The sequence below is a fragment of the Amblyomma maculatum genome, chromosome 3 (assembly GCF_055883805.1).
Source record: "Amblyomma maculatum isolate TAMU_Amacu chromosome 3, ASM5588380v1, whole genome shotgun sequence".
Lineage (NCBI taxonomy): Eukaryota > Metazoa > Arthropoda > Arachnida > Ixodida > Ixodidae > Amblyomma > Amblyomma maculatum.
This window is the reverse complement of record NC_139346.1, coordinates 191,769,798-191,792,909: the sequence shown is the minus strand read 5'-3', so window position 1 is coordinate 191,792,909 and position 23,112 is coordinate 191,769,798. Positions and strand designations below refer to the sequence as shown.

General features: G+C 45.0%; 1 protein-coding gene across 8 annotated transcripts in view; it reads right to left on the bottom strand.

Annotated features, from left to right (window-relative positions):
• Window positions 1-23,112, bottom strand: part of Nep3 (M13 family metallopeptidase neprilysin 3) — a 133,555-nt gene that overhangs the window by 56,472 nt on the left and 53,971 nt on the right. For 5 of the 8 annotated variants that reach the window (XM_084599104.1, XM_084599103.1, XM_084599106.1 and 2 more), the window contains one exon: window positions 19,284-19,311. The exons of 1 other annotated variant lie outside the window; for it this stretch is intronic. In XM_084599104.1, the coding sequence (XP_084455230.1) occupies window positions 19,284-19,311 (28 nt within the window). Of the gene's footprint in view, window positions 1-10,552; window positions 10,702-16,335; window positions 16,535-19,283; window positions 19,312-23,112 lie in introns of those variants that run through there. 2 more of the 8 variants (XM_084599105.1, XM_084599109.1) reach the window with 2 other exon arrangements.

Sequence of the window (23,112 nt, the reverse complement as noted above, 5' to 3'; positions counted from 1 at the left end):
TGTAGTCCCCCCCCCCCTCCCCCCCCCCAACACACACACACACACACACCTTCCTTGTTTCGAATTCGTGACAAACAAGCAAGCTGTCTGCTAAGCGTGCAAGCATGTTGCGCGAGGTTCCTGCATTGTCCTGAAGCGGTGCACGCGAGACGGGAATCATCTTCATCGGGTCATGCCGGTCACCGCTGCTTGCGTTGCGACGAACGAGCACGACATGTAGCAGTTACGAGTGCTCTTAACCTGACGCGGCCGGTAGCTGCTCTTTCTCCCCATTACGCGGAGGTTAGGGAATGACAGGCTTGGACTAACTAAGGCCAAGTTGCGTGACGGGTCAAGCTTCCGGGGTTAGCGATGCGAGAGCGCAATAAGGACGTAATAATAGAAACATGAAGTCACGCATAAACGAAGCACTTGCGTTACGTCGAACCCTCAGGCGTCTTGGCAACTTCAGAGGTGTAAGACGACGTAAGTTTTGCCCGCTGATGGTCACTCATGCGGTGCGAAACGGACAAATGCCACTGTCGCACACACACTTTCGTTATCCTTCGAAATGATGAGCACCAAGATATGTAATCAGTGTCATGCGACGAGACCATACTACGTCGCAAATCCAAGCCAATTATGCTTTTTTAAATTAGATTTCGGTGACGATAGCCGAGATTCCAGCAGCCAGTTAAAGGAAGTGGATATTTTTGACGTCACGTTTGCTAGCTCATACAGGCCATTTTTATTTCTGCATGTATTATAAGCCAAGGAAATCTCGCGGCGCGGTGTTCCAAAGGCGGAAGACTGAGGTCACAAGTTAGGTTTTGAAACTCAAGGAAGATAGCTTCAACGGGGCTGGCCTGACCAGTTGCCCTTATAATAAGAGCTTGCAAACGAGTGAGCTACGAAGAATTGGAAAGCGACTGAGTGGTCGAGTGAGTGAGTGATCGAGTGGATGAGTCAAGCGCAATAAAAACTTGCCCGCGACATAAACCTGCAATTCCCCGTTACAGCTTCGCGAGGACTGACAAGGCAGCAGCATCCTCTGTGTTTCGTATTACCCAATTTTCAAATGCTATTCTAACCTACCCTCTTTGCTGGACACCATCTCCGCTCACCTCGGGTTTTAATCAATCACCATTAAGGGAACAGGGTAGGTCCTATTCTTGCCATGCATTTTAGGCTATGTTCGTGACCCTTTTTCTTATGATCTGCTGGGGTTAGAACATTAACAATGGTGGCATTGTAATCAGCAATGTTAGGTGGTGTTACTGAACTAGGATAATTTCTTTTTAAAGGTTAGTTTTTTTGTTATCGTTTTTTTGCTGGACCCACCAATATTTAGAGCCATAATCTGCAGTAAATAGCCCGTAAATAAAAATCGTCTGCAATAATATTTATAGTCCTAGTTCAGTGGACTATCTGTAATGTTTGCTCAATGTCTGGAAAATTTTATCTCCCTTGCGCCTGTAGTTTCTTAAAAAAAGGGTCAAATGCAGCAAAATTTGGTGTTTTGAGATAATTGGCTTTGAAGTGGAAGAAAGAGCTATATTGCAATATAGGACTATAGAAACAAATTCTCACTCATTTTTTCAATAGCCACCAGCCAGGTAGTCCCCTCCATCATCAACACTTCATTTCTGCGCTAGCTGCCTCGTTTTCCGGGCCTCCTTAGTGACCAGTCGTGTAGCCCTCTCTGCAAAGTACAGTCGCCGCCGGTCAGCTTTGCGCAACCATTGGACTGTAAACCGTCCTGGAGAAACTCTGAATGATCTCAGGATCTCGGCTCGAGCGATGCTGCCATCATTGAAAGTTAGTACAGCATCCATTGTCGCTATTTTCAGCGTCTTGAGACCAAGAAAGACATTTTTCGGAGCACGCTCCCATACAACGTTGTTCAACGCCTCATTCGCATTCTGTGTTTTTCCATGGATACATTTCAGGAGAAGCTCAGGCTTTGAGAGCTGCTGAAACACTGGCTTCACTGCTTCAAGGACCGCTGCAGACGCGCAGACGCAGACGCGCACGTGGTGCAGACGCATACGTGGTGGCCGCGGCGCCCACTCCTGGGTTGTGTTGCGGAGAACTGGCGTCATTGAAGATCGATTTATGCCGGTTTCCGTAGAAGAGACGTTTTTTAAAGCACTTCTTTGGCTTTGTCATTGCATTACCGCTAAATAACCAGCACAAAAGGTATAAACAAACTCGTATGTCCGCGAAAACACGCCGAGACAGGAGCAAAATGTCGCGCGTTGCGAGTAATCGAGCTGCGTCTTAGGATTCGTTTGGCTAAGTGAAATATGCTAGCTAGGTTTTCACTGTTGCCAGATGAGTGACTGCCATTCTGCTAAACGTGACAAAAAATAGGCGCTGAAAAAAAATTTTTTTTCCAGCTTAGGAAAGGCACAGATCCCGAGCATGTGTCAAAGGGGGTGTGGCTGGGTGCTGCCTACGTTTCGAAAAATGTTGATTTTCAGGTAAATATTTCGTGTGCGCGCAAATGAAAGACTGGGCCATGTTAAGGAAAGAATAGAAATTTTAAATTACACAAAAACAAAAAATCGATTTTTTTCGGAAATTTTGCCTACCCTGTTCCCTTAAGCTGTTCAGCCTCCTCTTAGTGATGAAACTGAGTATGTATTTTGAAACCGTTTAGGCAAGCCTCCAGAAAAAAAAAAAGGCAAAAAAACTATCGAAAAATTTTACGAAGGAGAAAAGTAATGAAGAAATTGATTCCATCCGACGAACGGTTTGACCGAGCAACCTCTTCCGAAGCGTTTCACCCTCGGAAAGGCGAGCACCAACTAGCTAGGTTGACAGCGCCGGGAATCGAACCGAGCCTCTTCCACATTCGAAGCAGATGCTTGAACCACTGTAGGCACCCGGTTCGCCTCGCTCAATCATCCGTCACCTTTTAGTGTCCCGCGTCACGGTGGCGAGCCTCCCTCCGTGCACCCATTCGCCTAAACCGTCGAAGGGAGGCATTTTAACCACATTTCGCTACTCCCATCCATCACAACCGCGCGCCATTTCCTGGCCAATCGAATTTCCATCCGATGACCATAAGGGGCAACCAACACCTGCCGCTCGCCTGCTGTGTTGCCCCGACGTGGACATCCCTTCGTGACCAAAGACTGCTAAATTACTTTCGCATTACATGAACAGCATTTCCCTTTCTTTTTTTTTTTTTTCTTTAATGCGGAGAAGTAATGTATAACACGAATGAGGCAAATCTACACACAGTAGGAAAAAGGAAAAGGAAGATACTCATTTTGACGACACTTATCTTTTCCTACTTTCGTTTTCTCTGTTAACCGCTCTTCCATTCGTTGAGAAGTGTAGGCCGGCTGTCTGCCCTTCTTTCTTTTCCTTTTTTCTTTTTGTTCGTGCGTTTCTTTCTCTTATATTCCTTGCCGTTGGAGCTGTGCCAATTCCGAGCGTCAGCTGGAGAGCTGTGCAAGCCCTTCCTGTACGGGAGTTTTTGCTGTCTTCGCGCGTCCTCGGAGGCCGCCTCCCCCAAAAGCTCGCTCAAAATCAAATCACGTTCCCGTCAACTGACGCCTGTCATGGTCTGGCGCATCCAGTCTCTCTCTCTCTCTCGCTCGCTCTCTTTCTCTCTCCAATGTGGTGCCAGTCTGTCGGATTACGCCATCGTCCCGTTTTTTTTTCTTTTTTCTTTTTTTGCTGTACACTCGTTCTACCACCGACAGGACAGCCTTTGCTCACGCTTAAAGCAGCTCGGAGCGCCCCCCCCCCCCCCCCCCCCTTCCCGAATTGGAATCTTTGTTTACCAAGCTGAGCGCCTCAACGTTGCGTATGTGAAGCAGGAGCGCAGGTAAACAAATACACTCTCCAGAGCACAAGTAGCGCTTTGTAAAAAACAACTAAAAAACATAAATGCAGGTTTAAATGCGAAACGATCTAGGTGCATTTGTAGAAATTCACTCCGACCCACTGCGCATGCATGGCCCTAAATTCGATATGGGCCCTATTGTCCTTTTTCACCTACTGTTGCTTTTTTTTTCCTTCAGCTCCCTGTTTCTTTATACTCACAAGGGCAGCACGAGTAACTGAATCTCCCGCGTAAGCGATGTAGTTTGCACTATACTTGTTTCATCGTGTCTTATCATCGTTAGAAAGGCCGAAAATCCTGATACGAGGCTACTTTTTCCTTTCAGCCTTCTGAATGTTTTCCAATGCGTTCATTGGGCGAAACAAAATATTGGAAGTTCTGTCGTAAAAAGCCGACGTGACACGACGTTTCTAAGAGCTTGAAAGCTTCACCTATACGCTTATATGCACGGGCCCATTACCATCTGAGAGCGTTGTTCTTTTCTCTTTTTTTTTCTTTCTTTTTTTTGCGGTCAACCCAGCTGTGAGCATAATGAGTTCTAAATATACCGAACATGCTTAATGGGTCCAGTGGGCAAACGATCGACCTGAGCGAGTTGCGCACGAGAGGAATTATTTGTGAGCTATGTGTTATCGGAGCTGCTTATGTAATACGCCACTAAGCTTTAGCGCCCGTTTGGGGCCCTTAAATACATGGCTGCACGAAGTCAAATTATGAAACTAAGCTGCCGTAATATTTCGAAAATGCTAGGTTCTGGGAGAAAGTAAGCGTTGGACTGGAATATCTTATTAGGCTTTGCCAGATTTCTCAATATGCCCTAACATAAGATTACTGTTGTGAACCAAAGCCAATTTTATAACACCTGCCATATTCGAATATACTTCGTGATTGGCTACCGTCCTTCTTGTCGGCTATTACAATTAAGACATCGTCTCGTTGACTAACATGTATCGATCAAACACATAATCACACAACAGAAAAGTTTGGAACGCGGCTCCTCGCCGTGGGTTCCGCACACTCTGCAAAGCTCGGCTGCCCGAAGTGATCGTACGTGCATATGAACATTCAACGCTCAAAAAATGACAGAAATTGTCATGTGCATTGTTTTCAAGTAAAATGTAAAATAAAAAAGCTCGTGTGCCGCAATATCACCCGGTGTAACGTCATAAAAAAAATTGTCAAACTTTTAGAATGCCCATTTTACCCGTTATTTATTTACAAAGCAAAAGTAATGACTTGTACGATGTTCTTAAGTAAAAAAACAACAACTATGAGGTCATTTCTGTACAATGAATGTTCAACAAAAGATCAAGGGACAATAAGCTTGTAAAACTGGGCGCTCTTGTGCGAACGCTCAATGTATGCTAATGCTCAATTTAAAGTCAAGTTATTCCCACCTAACATAGGTAAGCGAACGCTCCGGAACAAAAAGCGTGGTTATGCAAGTAGCCTTCCTTGAAGTTTCGAGAGCGCCTTTACTGCAGGACAACAATACCTGGATTTCGTTTTGAAACGCCTTGTATTACATTGGGGTATTGTTCTTCGAAGTTTAACCGGGACGACGCGTTTGAAGGGCCTATTGAATTACATTCGACGAGATCTCGATTAAGGTTTTCTGTGTTTCTGCTTGTTCTGTCTACTTACAGTTCGTAAGCGTGAGTTTCAAGAGAGGCTTCTCAAGGCCGATGCAGCTTGAAGAAAAATGGAAGAAATAGAATAAAGAGTGTTACTCTTACTGATCGTCGTAAACTTAAAGCATGGATTACAAAATAGGCGACGTAGATCGGAGTTCGAAGCTTCCAAAGAGCTTGTCTCAAGTGCAGCCTCGCCCCTGTTGCTTGATAACTTAAGTCTAGCCCGTACTGTTCGAGCTCAAAAGTAGGGCAGAAACAATTGCGTAAAAAAATATTTTTCATTGCCAATTTTTGTTAATATAATATGACGCTGGAGAGAGGAGAGAATGAACTTTATTACTCCCATTTCCCAAACGAAAAAAAGAAAGAAAGAATGGGATGGTTGTATTTCTGTTGTGTGGTATCCTGTGTTCAGGGCTCCGTGGCGGGGGAGCGATCACCTGGAGAAGATGGCTAGCACATTGACACTATTGACTTGTTTTTGTTGGTGTATTTTTGTATATGTGCAACCCGTTAGTTTATTCACAGGCACAAATGGTGCTTACCCGTGCTATATTTCCCCCTGCAACATAACGTATTCCAGTTAGAGTAGGTACCAGATGGTAATTATGAACTTCAATCCGTTGACAACACGGAAGGTACACGAAACGGTTAGAGGAAACGTATGACTTCGTTTCATTATAGCAAAACCCAAAATCACAGAGCATATCAAGCATCTCACGCACATATTCACAAGTAGAGAGCGACAGAAGAAAACGCCTGAATAAACTTGAATGGTTTCACCAATGCCCGCCCTGGAATGAAATTGCCTAAAGAAAGAAACGGAATGGCGTCTTTCTATAAGACCACTGACTGGGTGATGTTGCCTGCGACGCGTTTGTACCTTCCGAGGAATTTTGTCCGCAAGCCTTCCAGACAACGCCCTATATGACGCACCCCGCTTGATGGAAGCGCCGGACAACGACGCACAACGAATACCCCTGTATATAGTGGGCCCGACAGCCGATCGATAGCGCAGGGCCCTGGCGTGTCATCAGATTTCTCGCTGAGCTTATCTCCTTTTCCTGGAAGAGCAGCTTTGCCTCACAGTTGCGCCGTTTCCATGCGCACCTCTCCCCTCGCACCTCTCTCCTTTCTGCTCAAAATACTTAAATTCAGCTTCACCTCAACCTTATTTCCTCATAAAATTACTACAGCAGCATTCGCTGGCTTCAAAAGTAGACCACACGTCATTAGAAAACATGTACAGATTTCGCATAACTGAGACATCTATTACACACGTACACCGTCTTACCGTACGACTCCTGAACACGCGCAGTGGCCACACCTTGTCAGACCTGTTCCACTACGCATGCGCAGGAGGCATATGGTAAATCGGTATACTTCTATGCGAGAGCATCACCGCTACGCTAAATGCTTCTATTATCCCTGCAGTGAGAACTCCGTACATACATAAGCGGCGACATGCTTGCGACATTTTGTGCTGAAAAAAAAAGTGGAGAAAGGAGAAATGGTAACAGTTTTTGACGGAAGTTGGCGCTGTAAGTAGGCACGCTCCTCTAGTGTCTCTGGAGAAGTTATCTAATCACTGTACCAAGTTCCAAGGTACTAACACGGACAAAATGCTGCGCCCCAGGCTGTCAGTGCCGAATTTTCGCCTCCACGTAGCGCGGTAACTCACAACGACGCTTACTAATCCAATATGCCGCAATTATTCCACGCGCGCTGTTTCCTAAATCTCGTTAGCCTGCGTAGCGGGAGAGCAAATTTCCCCCTTGAGTTCTTGGCACTATATCTTAGCTTGCCCTAACGACGTCGCGTGATAATGATAACTACGTATTCTTACCAATTTCAATGATTTTGCAACAACTCAATGCAAAGCGCATTTTTATAATTAAAAAGAAAGTAGAGTCTGTTATCCTAAGCTCAAGTGAAATGATTTTGATTATCACGACAAGGCTGGAGTAAAATATTTGTAGCTGTCAGGGACAAGCGTTGTGAATTGGCCCTAGTGTACGAGAGGCTGCAACTCAAAGAAAAGAAACTAAAAAAGGCGAAGATGGGAGAAGGAAGGGAAAAATAACGGATTATAGAAGGCGAATTCAGCTATTCTGAAGCTCTACATTATCAAATGCTGTGATTACAGCGTCTTCTCTTAAACAAAAAGAAGGAAATCATTGAACGTGGAAGCGAATTCTTTTGCAACCATTAAATTTTTTTTTTCTTTGAGGTCACTCTTCTGCTTGCAAGGAACTAATCAACTAAATATAGCCGTTTTTTTTTTTATTTGGCATGCTGGAACTATTTCATTGTATCGCTATCTGTAAATTGCATCATTTAATAAACTAAGACTTCTTAAATTGCCTTTCGGCAACGTTATCTGCAACTCTTTCCAGACTGTGTCCTTGGGCACAGCGCTGATGGTTTGGCTTCACAAAATGCGATCGTCAAGAACGGGCTGCAGGTTCCTGCTTCGCTCAGGAATGCAGGAGTGTGGCTTCAGTTAAATTAAAGGCAGACACACTGAATGTCATAGACGTGGAAAAAAAAAGTAAACGCATTACACTTGCCAGTGCAATGAGTTTAAATGTTTTGTTATCGTAGGATATCCGAGAAGATAAACTGTTTACTTTTGCAAACATTTATAATACAAAAAGAAACAATTTTCTAAGCTCATAAAAATGTCACACAATCCCGTATATATCTCATGCGTTGAATGATATTTGTATGAGATGATGTGAGATTTGTACGAGTTTAGTATGAGAAATCTGTATGAGGTTATTGTGACTCGTATGGCTTTTTTTTTTTTTTTCCTCTAAGGAAGATCGACGAATTCACTCCGGGATGTTCGACGGCAGATTCATTACGTCAAATACAGATTTATATCCTTGGGCACAAAGCGAGTGTCCTTTTAACTTCACAGCTGTAATCGCTGACTCCCTCATTCGTAGGGTACTTTCGGTAACCAGTTGGTTCCCTTGGATTATCTTCGATCGTTCTACAGTCACACTGCTAGCCTCACATATCTTCTGTTTGGCTGTCTTCGGTGAACTTAACCGTAAACAAGCTGGTCACGAAGGTTAAAATGAGTAAAATGGTACACTGTGCTATATCCGCCAGTCCATTTTATTCCCTTTTATAGCAATTTTACATCGCCGAACCATATACTGAACTTTCTTATACTGGAGAGGGAAACACAAATGGAATGTTAAATAATTAGCCATTAATATTTAAATTTAAATTTTGCAATAGGATCCCAAACAACCAACGGTCATACTCTAAAATGATTATCCCCCTCCTCTTCATTTAAATTTCTGCCATCTTGCCGTTGTTTCTCAAGAACTTGTATACCAGAGCTAGCGGCATGTATTCCTCACTAACTCGCTCACCTGACGCCAGATGCAAAATGTTTTGACAAACGGAAGTGAAGCGAAAGAAGTGAACTGTCAGATAAATTAATCATCACTTAAAAACCCTACTTAAAACGGGCGCATTTATAATACAGTCTGAGAGCAAAATCAAGGATTACTAGTGAGACTACTACTATCATTTTTTTTTAATTACAAAATACAACGAAAAAAAAAACGAATCTTAGCCTTCAAAGAGCAGCCATGGAGCTCATTTCGATGGTTCGTGTCTGTTGCTTTTTCTATGCAAAAATCTGTGTAAACAGACCCGAGAGCGAGCATCAGTGTATTTACCGTTTGTGCGATTCCGCCATGGCACCTTGACAGTCGCAATGTATGCGCCTACCAAAAGCACTCAAGCTCGCTCAAACTTTCGCCGCATCGCTCTGTATGTACTCGAGTTATACGCGCTTGCGCGAACACAAAAGCTCCATCTCTATTCGCCAAGAATACACGGCGAAGCAAGCTCATGTTTTTCTGCGGGCTGGATATCAAAAGGAAAGAGAAACGAGCCAGTCGCGTAAACCTCGCGCGGAAATAGAACGAGCGGGCACGCAAGGCACATGAAAAGCAAAAAAAAAAAAAAAAAAAAAGAAAAAATGGCTGGACCGACTATGTTGAGTGCAGCAACGCGGTTCACATGAATCTGACTGCGGCGTGATATTCTCGCCGCATACAAAACAGGACATTGACAGTCAGAGCGCGCACGGACGATGCAGCCTGTCGAGAAGAGATTGCAGCAAGCGTACACATTTAGGCACCAAGCATCAGTAAAAAAAAAAAAAAAAGAAGAAAAAAAAAACGATTTATACATTTTCCGGTCGTGCATCTACGCGGTCCAGCCGGTTGCTATTCAAGTCTAATGGCAAGACGCCATTCTATAGGTGCGCGACGATGAGTTGCTTGCGGCGCAAGTCAAATGCCAGGCTCTAAAAGCATGCTATTGTCATGCTATTGTCACGCTATTGTCCTTCTATTGTCATTGTCATGCCCGGACATACCATCATAATTCATAAAAAAATAGAATGCGATCTGCTGCGTATCGTGGCAAGGCTGGACAGGAAAATCTGTGAATGTTGTGTGCGAAATTCAGCGGTGTGAGTTACGTTTGCCTGAAGACTTTCTCGCTAAATGCACAGAGCGTCCACACATACGACGACCATTAGCAGAGCAATCGATCAAAGTGGCCGACATAAGTGTCGTTCAGCGCAAAACGAGGACAAAACAAATGAACAAGCTCGCCTTAGTCAGGCGCTTACTTCACGGCGAGGATTCTCTGCACCTCAGTTCATTTATAACGGACCATGTACCACACAGAGGACACGGAACTGTGCCTTGGGCGGGGGTGTTCGTTTGTGTTCACTTTCTATCTGAAGTCTCACTAGAGCAGAGGACTTCCCGTCAGTGAACCCGCTAGGCGCTAGAGACAACCTCAGCCCCACGAAGCTTTGATCACTCCAGTGTGTTCCAGGGTTGTCGCTTGCTCGGCGCCTTCCAACTCGACGACAGCATTGCGAGCGAAAATGACCGAGGCAGGCGATGACAGCTCAGCGAGCGGCATCAAGACAGGGGATAAAGTAGTAAAACGTCCGCAGCCAGCAAAAAAAAAAAATAAATAAATAAAGAAAAGCGGATATAAAAAGGGGGAAAATGTGCGCGGCAGTCGCACTCACGGGCATTGCGGTGGCTACTGCGGCTGGCGCGTTTCTTTTTTCCTCGATCGATGAGCTGCTTGGGGGGACCCGGTGCTTTCGTCCTTCCTCCTGTTGCGTCCAGCGCGGTGCACTCCTGCAGGCAACCGGCGACGTCCGCCACCGCCGCTGTCGCCGACGTCGCCGACGCCAGCGGAGGAGACTCCGGGCGGCGCGCGCCCGAGATATATTCCGCGTTTGCCCCGATCGCACACGCCGCCGCCGCCGCAGCAGCAGCAGCAGCACAGAGGCATTCGTCTCCCCACTGCCTGCGTCACGAACTGCAGCCCCGCTCACCCTTCTCCGCATAGTCGATATGTCCCATCGCGGTAGCTCTTAAACCCTCGTCGTCCCACCCTTGGGCTTTCAGACCACGCTCGCTGTCTTTCTGCTATACACGTATTGGTATCCGCATACGAATGGCTTGTAATAGGCTGCTTGCAATTCCACGGCGGGGAGATCAACGTCGCAAGAGAGCTCTTTCACAGACAGACAAACACTGTTATGCGGTCCGCGTGGTGGATTAGTGTCTAAAGAGTCATGCTATTAGGTCAGGAGGCTTGATAACCCACCCTCGGAGACCAGATTTCTATTATGGCGGAATGGTAGAAAAATGGTGTGCCGAGATTTCCGTGCGTATTAAGGATACCTCGGCGGGTCTAAATTAATCCGGCGCCTTCCATTACGGCAACATTACGGCGGCATGTCTTCGGGGAGTATAGAAATAGGAATTATTACCGCAGTGTGGCTGATCGAGACGACGCATGAATAAACATCAGTGCGCGCCATTTCAACGTTTACACGCGTATTAAGGCATCGCCTTACCCTAGAGCTTGAGATAGAGTAACCATGTTGTTAAAATGCTAGTTTTGGACAATATTTATGTTGTTTTGGTAAGCACTACAAAAAAATAAATGAAAGCCGCTTCTTGTTCTTTCTGAATTCACTCGATAAAACTGATTGAAGGAGTATATTCTTCAAAACGCTGAGTTTTTATCACACACCGGACTTTAAATTTCAGTAGTTTCCATCAACACACACTGCACAAAATTTAAATAATTTTGTAATAAATGGTAATAAGGTGGGTGGCCACACTCGGAAAACTTTTTTCTTCTTAAATAAGCAGGAAGGGCTATAATAACTTTTTTCTTCTGATGAAGCATGTTTGATTCAACTTATCCAAGTATTTAAAAAACAACTATTGTTTCAGTTTATTCTTGGGAAGTTAACTTTCCCCAAAAGTATGTTAAAATTGCTAGGCATGCCAGCAAGGATGACTAACAACTGGAAGGCTGAATTGAGGAAAGCTTTGGCACTTGTGTAGTGGAATGTGAGACATGTGCAATGAACTAGAATAAATGTAGTATAATGAATATTCAGAAAGCAATGTTTGAAAAGTGAAAACAAAACTCATCCACTTTAATACTTTTTTTTTTTTCAAAAATAAGCTATAAATTAAATGATTCTCAATAGATTTAAATTGGCCTAGTTCATTGCAAACATCTGTATATGAAGAATCAGTGACCAACATTTCATCTCAGTTTATTTGTTCAGAAAAAAAGTTACCATAGTTTAAGTAAGAAGAGGAAGAAAATCTTGTTTTGAGAAAAATGTAAATAAAGATTTCAAAAAGTGTAAAATATGTGAAAAACAACATATACAGCTCTAAAATGCACAAGGCTCATAGCTGCGACCCTCTTGAGATGCACTATAGAGTCTCCTTTCATTCGTGTCACTGCCGTTTCATCATCATCATCATCATCATCATCATCATCATCATCAGCCTGATTATACCCACTGCAGGGCGAAGGCCTCTCCCATATTTCATATTGCTACTTCCTAGCCCGTTTTGTCGCGTCAGCTGATTTGCGTACAGCCTTCTGCGTTCGCTGGTGGTCTCTGGCAGTGCAAGCTCTTGTCGTTTAGTACCCTGGTTAAATACCAGCCTTGCTCAGTATATCCATGATGCTAACACTGCCATTATTGAAGTCTGCTACAGCATCATGCAAGGCAAACAGAATGGTAGGAAAGCTTACATAAACCTCTTTGGGATCCCGCTGCCAATTCAGCCCATTGAAACACTTATTTGCATTTTGTATTCTGTCATGTAGACACTTTTATAGGAGCTCATCTGAGCACAGATCAGTGTACACAGCTTTCATCCTGTTCAGCATATCATTTGGAAGCCCTCCTTTGCGCACATACTTCTCTTGGCCAAGTGCTTCAACCCGCTTGTACCCGCGTCAGCTCTTTGGTGAAACTTACGTTTCCGCCTTCTAGCTGTGCTTGGAACTTGGCCATACAAGACGAAATACTCTCCTTCTGAAAGCTGTATCTCAGCACTTGTTAATGTTACAAAGCTATACTTTGCAACGTAAACAGTGTCTAAACGAACAACAAACGTTATTCGAGCGTCAGTCATGGCCGCTTTAAAAGGTTGTAGGCCCTTGAGACCGCTTTAAAAGGTTGTAAAAGAATAATAAATTCATAACTAAACTTGACAATATCAGTTACCATTCTGGATATCAAAAACTAAAAGATATAGCGAATAATTGTCATACATAAGCGACAGCAGTTGTTTCAGAAACCGGTGCATTTTAGTTTCAGTTTCAGAATACCGGGATAAGCGTTAAAAACTGGCTGTAACTCCTGTGCTAATCATAATATGACCATATTGTTTTTTTTTGTTTTTTTTCAACGTGGACTCGAATGCTTGCAGATACTTTAAACGTAGGGAAAAAAAAAAGAACTTTTTGCAAAACATTGACTTTTGAGCTTTTCTATCACCCAGAATGTAAACAATTTCGAATTCTTACCAACACAGTGAGGCGAAAATAAAAAAAAAATGCGTTTTTTTCCCACTAAAGCCACACATAGGCCGCGATGCTTAGCGGTAATGGCTACGAATTGAGTCGATCAATCTTTATTATTTCATTACATGCTTCATTCTACCGCAGACATGAGAGGTAATCGATATTCACTTGCAGTACTTCACACAGTCCTCGAATTTCTACTTACTTATTGCAGGTTCATTGGTATGACGCAATATCTCGGTGCTATAACAGTGTCGGCGGAACGAAAGCACACGTGCGTAAGTCAAAGCGAGTTTTTATTCAGCACGAATAGCAGCTGAGATGGAGCCAACGGTAAAATTAAAAATTATTCGAGCAGATCCCTTTGAGTATACACGATGCGTCGTCTTATACGCCCATTTATTTGCGTGCTTAATAGCCTAATCATTCACATTGGCCTCCCAGACCATTAGAGTGAGTGGGAGGAGGATAGTGGACAAAAATATATGGGCCTCAACAAGAGTTGTTGTTGGGCTAGTTGGCTTGAATCATGTAATGCCATTAAGGCATGTTTATCAGGCATGTTGTGGTTTTTTCGGCTGCGCATGCGCTTATATGTTTTATATTTAGAGGTTAAACTTCTGAATAAACTAGTTGTTAGTTTACGCTCGTCCTGTCGTTGCCTCTTTTTTTTTTGTGTTGTCTTTTTTGCGCATAGCCTTAATGGCATTATATGAATATATGGGCGCCACAAAAAAGACAGCAAAGGTTAACATATGCAAACAATGAGCAAAAGCTTAAATGTGACAGTTAAGAATACCATCTAGGAGTATGCAACAGCAACGAAGCATATTATTCAAACACAAAAAAAGCAATCGAAAAAACAAAACTACGAAAAATGAGATACAAAGAAAACGGATCTCGGCTGAGCACATTTACGTTTTGGCTGACTTTGGAGGTAAATATAAGGAACTAGGTTTCGTTATTCAGAAACGATAGTTTCCTGCAGCAAATTATACTGAGGGGTTTTAATTTTAAGGTAAAGGTCAATGACTCTAACCAAGTTCTTTAACAGAAAATCACGACGTTTCGGAGCCGAGTTAAAGAACTTGGTTGGAGGCATTGACCTTTATCTTAAAATTAAAATTAAATTCCCTAACCAGACAGATTTTCGTCAATTGTTTTCTTTTGAGTCTATACTGAGTGGTGGTCAAAGGAAAGTAACGGTACTTAAGTCAACTAGACAACGTCATATGTGAAGGGAGCATAGCGTCTGGTTCTGTAAGAATCATTTTTCGCGTGCATGTAATTGGTGTCTCTGTTATTATCTCACATATACTCTTAGCGTACAGTGATACGCTACTACATTCTGTGGAAGGCTACAGGACGTAGACAAAGAGCCCCGCTTTAACCAGGCGGTGCGAACCTGCCTGCGTACCATAATGGTACAGCGTCTCTCTCGAAATGCAAGCGTCCCGAAGAGGTTTATTTTCATCTCATCTTCCCACTCAGGAGGTTCACGAGTAGCCATCTCCTGCCAAATCGGCTAAATCATGCGGCCTCGTCATATCACACAACTTGACGACCATTCTGTGCACGGTTACGTCAGGTACCAGCATCACCGATGCCGGATTGTCTGCAGAAAGGGGCCTTTAACGCTATCTGTTAAGAAGCGGGCAACGAGCTGTCTCCCGCTCCACTTTTCCTATCCAGAACTACAATAACGGTGTGACGCGACGTGTCCCCTCTTCATTTTCCCCCACCCGTCGCCTTTCTACCAACTCTTCGTCTTCACTTGTCAATTTCGTCTCTCTCTCTCTCTCTCCTTTTCCATCTGACGCACGTCGTCTCCTACCTCCTACCTTCTTCCCTTTCCCCTCTCCCAAGCTTTCTGCCCTCTTCCTCATCTGTGAAAGTAGAGAGGAAATTTCTCTCTCCACTTTTCCACCTGCCAAGCAAGGCTTCAGACTGACGGATGGATATATTATACCGACATGGGCGTCGTAATGCTATTGAAAAGAAAATTCGCAGTATTTGCTAAAATAAAATTCGCCCACTATGCAACACATAGTCCTGAATGGACCTCACAGCTCCGTTAGCTCCATCACCCTCTTTCTTGCAGGAGCGAGCTGACGCAGCACGTCCCTGCGCGCGCTCAACTCTACCCCGGGGCTCTCGACAATCCCGTTATTCTCACCACGTCACGGCAAGCGGACAGGTGCTCGGTCAAGCTTGGGGCGCTTGCACACGACGAGAGTATTCGGCAGCGCTGACAAATAGCGGATTAAGGATGGACACTGAGTGGGTCGCGCTAATAGGTCGTGAAGCCACTCGAAAGCCCGGCGTATGTGTTATGAGAAGGAAGCGAAATAAAAAAAAAAAAAATCGGAACATAAGCCCCGCGTGGAAGCGGCGGAGCAACGGGATAATCGAAGCGGCGGAAGCCATTAGAAGGCTAGACTAGAGGCCATACTCTGAATAAAGATGTGTTGCTGTGTTGCAGCTGGAGCTGTGAGATGTACAGCTGTTCGCAGCCGAGGTGGATTCTTAAAGCCTGCTTATCGTGAGCTCATGATTGGTCAAGGAATGGGAGTGCGGATAGCCACGAAATCGTATAACGCGTGGAGGTGGTTTCTAGAGAAATCGAGGGCGAACCTCAGTGGCCTTACGTTGCCTGAAGCGCTACTGCAATCGCAGCGCTTACTTTTCGTTACTGCTTCACTTTCGTTAGTGAAATTCCAATAACCTTCCAGGACGGCGGGTTAAGAAAGCATGTGGATAAACACGTACGGCGCCCTCTAAAAGCTAGAAAAAAGCCCAGTAATATATCCCTGGCTCCCATTACCCTGCAGTTACTTATTTCTGTATCTCGGCCTTCAGATGGTGCTGGAGAACCTTAAATACTGAACACCATTCCGTACGTCAGCACAGCTACGCTGTTCGCGGTGGCTTAGGAGCATGCATAGAGCTCACCGTTTCATCGTAGTGTTCCTGAAGAAGCCATTCTCTTTCCATATCAGCGGTTATTTCCACGCACTACAGGCAATAACGAGGCTATTCTGAGACCTGATCCTGACCGGCGCATCGCCTCCGAGTACCGCCCTGATATTTAGTTCCAGTTGCCACGACACACAATGGCGGGATGACGTCCACTTCGCGCCTGCAGCCGGTTCTTGTCCGGCAGACAAAAAGAAGAAAAAAAAAAAAAAACAAGCCGCGACATTATCGGAGAAGCAGCCAAATGCGAGAACGTTATGCTGTCTCGCATATATACGCCGCGCATGCTGTCCAGTCAAGGAGCGTTGGCTCCCGCGGTCTGCGCGTGTACGTGTGATGAAGATCGGTGAACTGCTGACATACACAGCCTGTAAGACGCAGAGAAGTAGTGAGTCGCCGACTGGATCATGCGTGTGCAGTGAGGGCTGAGAGTGACGCCCATATGACGCCTTCTTGAGCGGCCATCGTTAGGATTTCTCTCCTAGTCTGTTGCTAATCTGCGTCCATCAGGTCTGATCTCCTGCTCTTAGCAATCCCCCCCCCCCCCTCCCCCAAGCTTTTTAATTAGGTCTCAATAAGGGTTTTTTCCACGGCCTGTTCATTGTTGTGTCGCTAACATAAGGTGACCGGAGCCGTCATGTTAAACCAGATGCTCCCTAAACGCAGCTTCGCGAAACAAATTCGAATGTGTTATTCGCAACGAGGCTTTGAATACAAATGATCCTGCGAAAGAATGGTAGGAATAAAAGCATCGAGGCCTGTAAAATACGACAGTGCATTCTTTCAACGCTGCCGCTGCTGTCTCTTCACAATACCTTTCAATGCTACTTTCCTTTAAGTCCGGACGACCTTCGCAAAAAAAAAAAAAAAAAAAACAAAAGAATAACTGCTTTCTCGGAAGTGGGCTAAAGGAAGAACAATTGGTCAGGAAGCTCTCCCATGCGGAAAGTGCATTAGATGTCCACGCACAGACTGTGACGTCTTTCCCTCTCACTTGTTGAAATTAGTTATTGCATCTGAAATTAAGAAACTGTTACAGCTGTTCACTTTTGCGGTGAGGTGCGTGAAGGCCGGAGGCCACGACGTCACCAATTCGGGAGTTAGAAAAGCACGCAAAGAAGAAAACATTTCATCGACTCATCGCGTTGCACTCCGCACGTGCACGTAATGAAAGACTTCTTCTGATGTGAGGTTGATGCAGCATGAAATCATGGGGTGTGTAGCTACTGCTCGATCTCATTTTTTATTTCTTTTCTAACAAAAACATTACTGGAACTAAACTTTTGACATTTGATGTCGACAAGCCCGTGCATCACATGGGCGATCCGACGTGTCTTTATTTGTGATAACATTGCGACAAACGAGTAAGAGCACTAAAATACAGTAGGATATATCACGCGCAAACGTGCGCAGACCATACAAACTTTTTTTTTTTTTTTTTTTTTTTTTTTTGGAGGTGCGGGTGCGCTTTGCTGGAACGTATAGCTTTGGAATGCCACTGATCGTTACAATGCTCTGAAATAGGGCTACGCTGTTTTTATAAGTGTCTCAGAAACTCTACCAGCGCACCGTTCTGCAGGAACACTGCAAGCGGCCCTTAAAATTACACGGCATTATTTTGCAGTGCTGCAGTACCTTGCAGTACCTTTCTTCTTATAGGACGAGCACACCCCACCGGAACTCATCAAACTTCCTGCCGATACATGCTCAGAATCTGCCTCTTCTAGATATGTCGGGATCCGTGTCAGAAGTCAGCGCAGAGCTACAGGCTATCTGACCTTGAATCCAAAGAAATGCTGTGGAAGGTCGTCGATTCTAGATGGCGTGCGCTATACAAGAGCACGCTGCCCAAAGAACGTGGCCTTGCGACTGCACGCTGGCGGCGCGCTCGCTGTCTGATTCTTTTCTGTCCCGCATGCCGATGAGTAACTCGAGCCCGGCGTACATTGTAATGGTAATCAGCCTTTCAGCATCAGAAGTGCTTCGACTGGACACAATACGGAAATGACTGCCTCTTTGATTGCTGCTTTTTATTTGTTCCCCTCCTTTCTTTTTTTATTTTTTTTTCCTGTAGCGTATGGAGCAAATTCTGTCATTGGCTCTTGTGGCGGCAGATGGTGGAAGCAATACAAAGCGAGATTGGCGTTTTTTTATTATTAATGTATCCAATGTGCGACAAGGAGGCCCGGATTCGCGAGTAATATTGACCGCCGTTCATGATACACAAGATCGTATCGCAATACTACAGAGAGCAAATTCGGTCTCATACTAAACACCTTTTTATAAAGCGCTAATACCTTTCTTCACCATCGTCTTCACTCGTCCTCACGGTTTCTTCTTGTTTGCCTCTGCCTCTTATACCTCGTGCTGATCTTTCTTGGCAACCATTCTATTGTTCCCTAGTCCGATCTGCAATTCTTCCACGGCTTATGAATAAGAAAATTAACCAATATATTTCCAAGATAACTTACAGCAAGTATTTATTTTCTCTTCTGAGTCCCCTCCATCTGGTTCCGTAGCCAACACGGTAGCGCGCCGCATAAACTTGGTTAAGCGGCAGGAGCCATTGGGTTATCGCGGCGGGCGGGTTCGCTAAAAATACGATGAAAAGTTGGCTAGGACGGTGAAAGTTCGATACTCGGCATCAGTGCGCACATTTCGATAGGAACGATATGCAAAATCACTAGCGTGGTTAGTTTTCAGGGCACGTTAGCGAATACAACAGCGATCGACATTAATGAACGAACCTTCACTTTATTCTCTGCCCTTGGCCATGTACGGCTTCCGGGTCTAAAAAGCATTTTTTTTTTTTTTCAGATTAATTTGTGAGGATAGACATCGGGTTGTGTGCTTCGAGCAGATTTCTTTTGGAGACAGTTGTTGGATATGTAACGAATGATTTGCGAGTGCATAGGGGCTCTTACCGGCTTGAGCTGAATGCCATTCATGTTTCTGAAAAGGAAAACAGAAAGGAGAACTTGTTAGTGCAGAACTAACTTCGGACACCGGCGTAATCTCTACTGTTTAGGTAACTCTAATTAGGTCTATATGGTGTCTACAAGCAGATAGGGATAGGGAGTGAAGCAAGGGATAGGGCTTAAATTTTGTTTAGCTCTATATGGGTATAAAAATAATACAAGCATTATGTCTGAAAGGAAATAAACGTACATAAACGTTTTATTTAACGCGTGATTAATAATGTGCATGAAATTCATCTAAAACACCTCGTATATAGGGACACAGTTGCTTTGCCCGTCCGGGACTTCATCAGTGCGTTCACAGCGAGGATTAATGTGTGCCGTGCATTAAATTGCGTCCCCCCCCCTTTTTTTTTTTGCAATTGTGACGCTGAGTATACAGTTGTCGTCTTCAAGAGGCCTTTACCGTCACAATGGTGCATTTATTTAACGAGCTCCCAATAACGCTGTTAAGTTTTTATCTTGTTTATCCTGAACCCAGCGGCGATATAAAGGCGCATATCTCAAGACAGGTGTATCCCACGAATTAATGACATAATCGCAAAATCCCCCAAGCCATTCTTTCACCGAGACACTGAAAAATGTTCTGTCTAAACAAGCGCGAATGACTGTTTTATTTATATCGAACAGCTGAGTTTGTTTTGAACCGCTTGCCCGTACAGCATAAATATGAATGTCAAACGCTCCGACTGAAGTGCGCAGAGCAAAACACACATGGGTGCGGACAAGCAATACGACAGCGACAACGCGACAGCGGAGTGCGGAGTCCTCGTGGAGTGCGGATTTCGACACAAACGTGTTTTCAACACTCAAGGACCTCAGCGACGCTCGGTTTGCTTTCATGTCGTGCTTGCGCTGCCGCGTACACGCTGCACAAATAAACATCTGCGCAAGCCCCGCTTTCATGGGGGACTCTTTACGTTCCAACTTTCGTGCCGGTACTGGTGGCGGGCCAATACAAACATCACTTTGGCCGACGTCCTCCATTTCTCTCTACCTCTCACCTTATGTTTTTCAGTGTAAGGAACAATAACACCGCACATCACGTTTGAAGCATGAGGGTCTGCTAAATGGATGGAACTGACCCGAGGTGGGCGTCCTGCAGGTACGCGACATCCAGAGACAGCTAAGCCATATCGAGCGGTATGCCTCGCTGGTACTTAACGGGCATTCGTTCTTCCTGTCGCAAACGTTACACGTGGAGAGATCAAGATGCGTGACCTGCTGGCGTTGCCTCGGGTTCAGGTTCTTGACAAACGTGCATGCCTTCCATTCTGTCTAAATGGAGTGTTCAGCTGGATAAATGCGAAAAAGCCAAGTGAGGCAGAAATCTATGCGTCGAGCATCGTGACTCAGCCTTCGTAAAAGCCTGCGATTGATTCCCTGCGTTGCACTGTGTGTACAGCAAAGCGAAGCACTTTCTTTAATGGATCAGCAGCAGCTTCTCAACGATGTCTCCCTCTTAGCCAAGAACCATGTGATATAAGGAAAAAATGCGTTCCAGCAATGCAGGCCCAATGTACGAAATGCTGCTGTACGCTGGTCACGCTATAAGCTATATAACGACTTCGGCTTAAAGTCTCTTCACAGACGTCGCTTTACTGAAAGGGCTCACGCGTCATACGGACGTTAGGCTGCAGCATCTTTAGATGCCCCCTTTCCCGAAAGCTTTTTTTTAAGGCAACACCGGAAAGCTTGCTGGGAACAAAAACATGGAATGTAATTGTGAAAGAGCACGCGAGAGATCCATATATTTCTAACTTTGGTCAGAATGTGTTGTTAGACGCGTCTCTGCACGCACTCTGCCATTAGCGTTGCTGCTCAACATGCAGAAACCGGTGAACTATTGCTTGCGTACTATTGTAATGACAGCGCATGAGCGTAGCAGCTAAATGAGTAGCGTCATTAAAACGCGCTCAATGCATTGTTACTCAAGCGAACCGACGCAAGCTCACGGTTAATGGGAGGGCAGCAATCGCCTCATCACTGTACTCGCGATGAGCATGCACATTACAGCGCGAACTTTGAATCACTGAAGACGACTGTAAGCAGTTGAGAACTGTTCATTCCCGGATGCCTCTAACGAGGCGAAGTGCGTGCAGAGCAGTACAGGGTCTCGCCCCGCCGACACGTGCAGTGTTTTCGCACGCGCTGCGCAGAGGGAGCGCAAGCGAGCTCCGCCTTCTATTCTGAGCGAAGAAGACGAGCGGCAGACTTCCTCGCTGCCGAAAGGTGTCACGCTGACTCGGCCCTTTCTTAATTCGGGCCGGCTTCGAAGGAACAATGGGCGTTCGCGTGCCTGTTTGCTGGGCCACGTACGGTGGTGACGCCGCCGCCACAGGGAGAGCCCTGCCGAGCGCGGATGCGTGAAATGGACTGCAGACTGCGCGCTTGTCTAATTGCGGCCCCGCTGACGCAGCAATCGGCTCTAGCCTGTATTTCACCCTAGGAACACTCAGTTTTTAAACACCAGCTGCTCACTAATAGCGCTTTGTAAAAAGGTGCTGAGTGCGTTGTGTGTGGCTGTACAGAGGTGATTCGAAAGAGAGACATTCGCTTCAGTGCGACCCGAAATTATATGAAAGTCTCTGTTGGACCCACCGTAAGTTTGTGAGACTCGCTGTGACATACTTTCTGGTCTGGCAACATTTAACACGTCCTTCAGATGTACCAGAACCTTAGGAACACATCACACAAAATAGAGGGGAAGGGGGGGGGGGGGGGGCGATAAAAAGAGCTCTTGTTATCGTTGATAGGCGGCAGCATGAGGGTAACTGCCCCCGTGGATTTCTACAACTAAAACAGACCAGAATTCTTTGGTGTCACTACTTATTGTAAACATTGGACCTTTTCGGCTGATTTCTGCCTCCGAGGAGAAGTGCATAGGCGGGCGAGGTTTCCATGGCAACCGGCGCCACACAAAAAAGTCACATCAGCCAAACGCTTTTGCTTTCACAACGGACATTTCGAGGTGTATTTGCAGGGATCGAGGGACAGGAATTGTTGACAGAAACGCATTTTTCAGCAAGAAAGGTAGCGAGGAACTGAGAATGAACTGATAGATTAACTCTACACAAATGTTAAGCGAATATTACTCGCGTGATTGCGAAAGCGGCCCTGAACCTTTATTGGATCCCTGCTATATACGTATGAAACCAGTCCCGTTGAAATTGAAGTTCTTGTATTGATTTCATCGATCTGAATGAAAATAAAGGGACTCTTCTGAGGTTTCAGAGCGCAATTCGAAAGTGACTGGCGGCTCGGGAGTAGAGGAATGTAGTTGTGAGGTTATGACAGAAAACGTGCGAGTATTGAAAAGGTAACGCGTTTAATTCACTATGTTGTGAATCGTTCCTGGCGCACTTTAACCATATTGAAATGGCGTGCAATGCGTAAGCAAGAATACTTCGATGGTTTCGAACGTTTTCAAAAAAGCGGCGCATATGCTGACGCTACAGCTTTCTGCCCTTCAAAATCGCCCAATAAACTCGATCGTTTTCTGGCTGGCTTTTGCTATTGAAAAGAAAAGGGTTGGAAAAAAAAAATAGCGCCGCGGAGGACGTTCGCCCGACCTTGAAACACTCATGCAGCAAAGCCTTGACGAAATTTTAATGCGTGTACTGCGTGCGAAATGTACTTCACAACCTTCATCAAGCGGTGCTTTCATTTTGCTAAACATACCTTTCGGACCAACTTTCTGGTACCAAACTTTTTTTTCCTTTTTAAACAATGCTGTTACTCCTGCCTTCAAATCAAAGAAGAAAAAGAAATGCAA